The following is a 4,343-nucleotide window of genomic DNA, read 5'->3' on the forward strand; positions in this document are numbered from 1 at the left end:
TTTTTTTCTTTGATAATTAAGGATTCGATTGATACAATATTATTTATAACAATTATAATGATAATCAAAATACAAAATATTGTAGTTGAAATGAAACAAAGAAAATATCACAAGCCTATAATCCTTTATTGTATGGCACACCAGTGAAAGACAACCAACTGCTAGCATTAAGCCATGGTTCAGCCGTGAATCTAACAACTTCATCTTTGGTAATGACACCTTTTGCCCATTTAACTCTTGCTGAAGCATTGGCACCGGGTCCAATATTGCCAAACTCAGCAAAGTACGAGTTTTTAGTGTTTGTTTCATTAACATTCCATATCATATATCCATCTCTTTGAATTAATTCATCAAAATAATTGTTAATGAAGACCGCCCTTGAAAAAGCTTTCCATGACCTTGCTAAGTAAGTCTTCACCGTAAGCCGATAAGGATATAGCTCAATGTGTGGCATAATGGAGTAGTTTTGAAGAACTATTCCAGTGTGTGTGCCCTTGAGGGATGAGCCATCTGCCACCACAACGTTTTGTTGTCCTTGAATGGGCTTCCTCACCAAGATCTTAGAGTTTTGAATCAAGGTAGTACCAAACTCACCAAAGATAAAATCAATGGTCCCATAAATCTCACAGTTACGGTAGAATTGACGACCCCTGTTTGCGTACAATGTATCTTGATAACCAAGAAATGCACACCGGAAGAATACTGACTGATCACCTTCAACAAGAAGTGCTACTGCTTGTTGAGCTTTTGGACCAGCTTTATTCTCAAATGCAATTGACATGGCAATAAAGTCTTCACCAAAGGTGGCTGCAATCACATTTAAATATCCAAAAATTAATTCACAGAAGATTAATTATATACTTACACATCATATTTAATTTTCGTTCACCTACCAAGATAAAAATTATCCAAATTTTGCATTAAATTTTTACAAGCCATTTTTAAATAAATTATCTATTAACTTATATATTTTTTTACTCTCTTCTTAATTAACATAACTATTGTACACGATTTGTAATAAACTAACAAATTAAGATCTAATAAGCATACTAGATTAACATAAGAGAATCTCTATTTAATATTTTCTCTCTCCCTCTTTTCAACTAACATAATTATGAAGATAACTTTATACTCTCTATTAACTTTAAGAAAAATAGATGAATAAAATATTATAATTAATGATTAACTTACAAAATGTGGCTGTTTCGTCTGTTTTGAGTCCATTCTGAACACTCTTGTTTCCAGTGATAATTGTGTTTGTAGGGCCATCACCGTATAATAAAATTTTAATTTTTTTAGGATCAATAGTAATATATTCATGGTAGACACCCATTTTAACATATATAACATATCTTCCTTGATGATTCTCAGGGTACGAGTTAATAGCGGCTGTAATCGTTTTATATTGGCCACTACCATCCTTGGCCACAATGGTGTTGGGTCGAGCTATTCCTTTTTGGAGCTCAGACAACAAGATACGGTCATCAGTAGAAAACCATGTAGGATAACCTTGGTGATCCACTTCAACAAGATGACGAGATGCAAGCACCTTTTTATAGCCACCAGTGTTAACCACTATGAGTAAGACGAAAACATATGAAACTAAAATCTGTTGAAACAAGCTTCGTGACGAGCTAGCAAAACATGATGTGTCCAAGGTTCTCATCCTGCAAGATTTTAAAATGATTGATAAATTTATTAATGAATTTGAACTATACAGTAAGGATAGTACCATGGAGGTTATTTTCATGGTATGTCACTAGGTTGTATGATTATCATAAAATAGTTTTTTCACGATGAATGTTAAGATGACCACTTCTAAAAATATGTCATTTAATATAGATTTAGCTTCGGAAATTTTTGGTATGTATGACTTTGTTTAAAAAATTTCTGTAGATTTACTTAAATAAAATACATTTCTAGTGGATCCAAAGTTCGCACATAAATATTTAAGAAAATTTTGTTTTTCTTTTGAATTTACTGGAGATATTTTCTATAAGAATAATCCGCAACAAAATCCTAATGTAACTTATGTAAAATTTTAAAATAACTTTTCACTTACTAAGTTCACAAAAAAATCCCAAGATAACATTTAACTTATTTAAATAATAATTTGATTAATTGTTTGCTTAATAAACTGCAATAAAATTCTAAATTCAATATTTAACTTTTTAATTATTTTTAAAATAATATTTAAAATAAATTATATACAAATAATTTTAAAAATTATATTTTATTAGACAAAATATAAACTTTTAAGCGGTTATACCTCATCTTTTAAAACATAAAACAAATAGAATATTTTTTAATTTCTTGTTAAAAACTCTTGTGGTTCCATTTTCTCCATTCTTATATCCAACCTTAACTTTTTTTACTATTATTTTTGTTCTCAATCTCACCATTCTAAACTACCATTGAGAGATGGTAGTTTTTTTTCCACATATTCTTGTTATGATATTATAGTTTGTTCACAATGAATTATAGTGGCAAACACTCTCTATCTCACAATTAACTGAAGAAAGAAATATGTTGGGGGGTTTACTGTTAATTGAATGTATTCATCATTCTACTAATTAAAGTATTTCCAACATGGTCTTAATCATATTTTCAACTAACTTTTTTTTTTTAAAGATGATCTACTAATGGTTAAATTTTATTATATACTTCTTATGTTTCACAATATGTATCAATTTAGTAAAAAAAAAAAAAGTTATTAATATATAAATGTTATTTTAAATTTTTAATATAGGACTAATTATTTTTCTAATTGATCACTTTAATTAACATAGTAAAGTATTCCAAAATCATTAATATTGAGAAACATAAATAAACATAAGATATGACACAAATAAATAGTAAATAATAAATGCAAGAAAATCACATTTTCAAATTCAAATACATCAAATAAATTTTAGAGAGAGAAAAAAAGACCAAAATAGATTTGTCACAGTAGAATTAGAAATGACTCGGACAAAGAAATAGATAAATTATGCTCTTTTATAGTCTTTTTAATTGAATAAATTAATCTCCAATATTAGCCCCTATTTATTTATTTAAAGAAATTCGTAACATAAAAATATATAATTGTTAGTACTCTACAAACACCTATTCTACCTTTATGAAAAAAGAGATTACCTATATAAAAAAAAGAGATGTTATTAAAATGTGGATCTTGTTCAAACAAGAGATTATGGAAGAAACACGAATTAAGAATGACTATACTTTCTTAGAAAGGAGTTTGAAATGTGTTTTATTTTAATTTAATTTTGCAAAATGTATTTCAAAAATAATTTTACAAAATAGTAGTTATTTTAATCAAAAGCCTAATTTAGAAACCCACTAGAGAGTAGTTTTCATTTATTCATTCTCTTCAAAATCAAAGATCTAATATCTTTTTAATTTTTGTGCCTTTGTTTTTTTTTTCTTTATTTTTTTAAAAATGTGCCTCTGATTTCTGTTATGAGTATTTCTTTTGTCAGATACTAACGAAACTCTTGTGCATATGATACACTTGGGTCTCGTCTCGTCCATATTTAAAAGTTTGCTATAAAATATTGTTAATATTTTTTTAAGGAAAAATTAAAAAGCTAAATTCAAAAAAAAAAAATTAAAAGAAAAAAGTAAAATATTTTCTTTAGTGAAAGAATAATAATAAAATAGTAAGCAAACCTTGTTTACATATAATGGAGTAAAAAATATGTCATTTAAAAGCAAGAAGGCTAGGATATGACTTAGATGCATTATATCTAAGATTGGAGAAATTTTAAAGTCTATAAGCTTCTATATTCGTGAACTCTTTTCTGGGTAGGTTCTATAATCCTAAAATTCATTGGTCTCTAGAGCCAAGTACTCGTATCGAAACATCACTACAAATAGGAAGTACATCCAAAATGTAGGTATTTCTAATGGAGTCACACTTTAGACGAGATTTTTGTAATAACCAAATAGGATGTACATCCAACATGATTACCACTAAATCCCTAACTAAATTTAAGCTTTACTGAGGCCCGGGTATATTGGATGTACATCCAATATGAACTTAGAAGTTAACACTTGTTTACCATAATTATGACATCGTTTTTAACGTGTTTCTTCTTTATCGACAATCTAACACTTTCATACGTTGCGGCATACAAAATATTAAGTGGATTTTTCACACACAAACATTATATTTTCTTGCTTTTAGATCAAAATAATACATAATTGATTTAAAATATGTTTGTTAATATTTAAAAAAATGCTCAACCTTTATTTTAAATTAAATTATAAAAAATAAATATGTAAATATGAAAAAGAAACTAAACCATTTTATTTATAAGCAAAAAATATATTAAAGGAAAAAA

At 27.4% G+C, this 4,343-nt stretch overlaps 1 protein-coding gene across 1 annotated transcript; it reads right to left on the minus strand.

The window, feature by feature from the left end:
• Nucleotides 1-83: 83 nt before the first annotated feature.
• Nucleotides 84-1,666, minus strand: LOC101502037 (pectinesterase-like). The gene is made up of 2 exons (XM_004503147.3): nt 1,192-1,666; nt 84-807 (listed from the first exon to the last, which is right to left on the minus strand). The coding sequence occupies exons 1-2, from the start codon at nt 1,664-1,666 to the stop codon at nt 116-118; spliced, it is 1,167 nt and encodes a 388-aa protein (XP_004503204.1). The 3' UTR covers nt 84-115.
• Between the last annotated feature and the right edge of the window lie 2,677 nt (nt 1,667-4,343).

This window comes from Cicer arietinum, chromosome 2 (assembly GCF_000331145.2).
Source record: "Cicer arietinum cultivar CDC Frontier isolate Library 1 chromosome 2, Cicar.CDCFrontier_v2.0, whole genome shotgun sequence".
NCBI lineage: Eukaryota > Viridiplantae > Streptophyta > Magnoliopsida > Fabales > Fabaceae > Cicer > Cicer arietinum.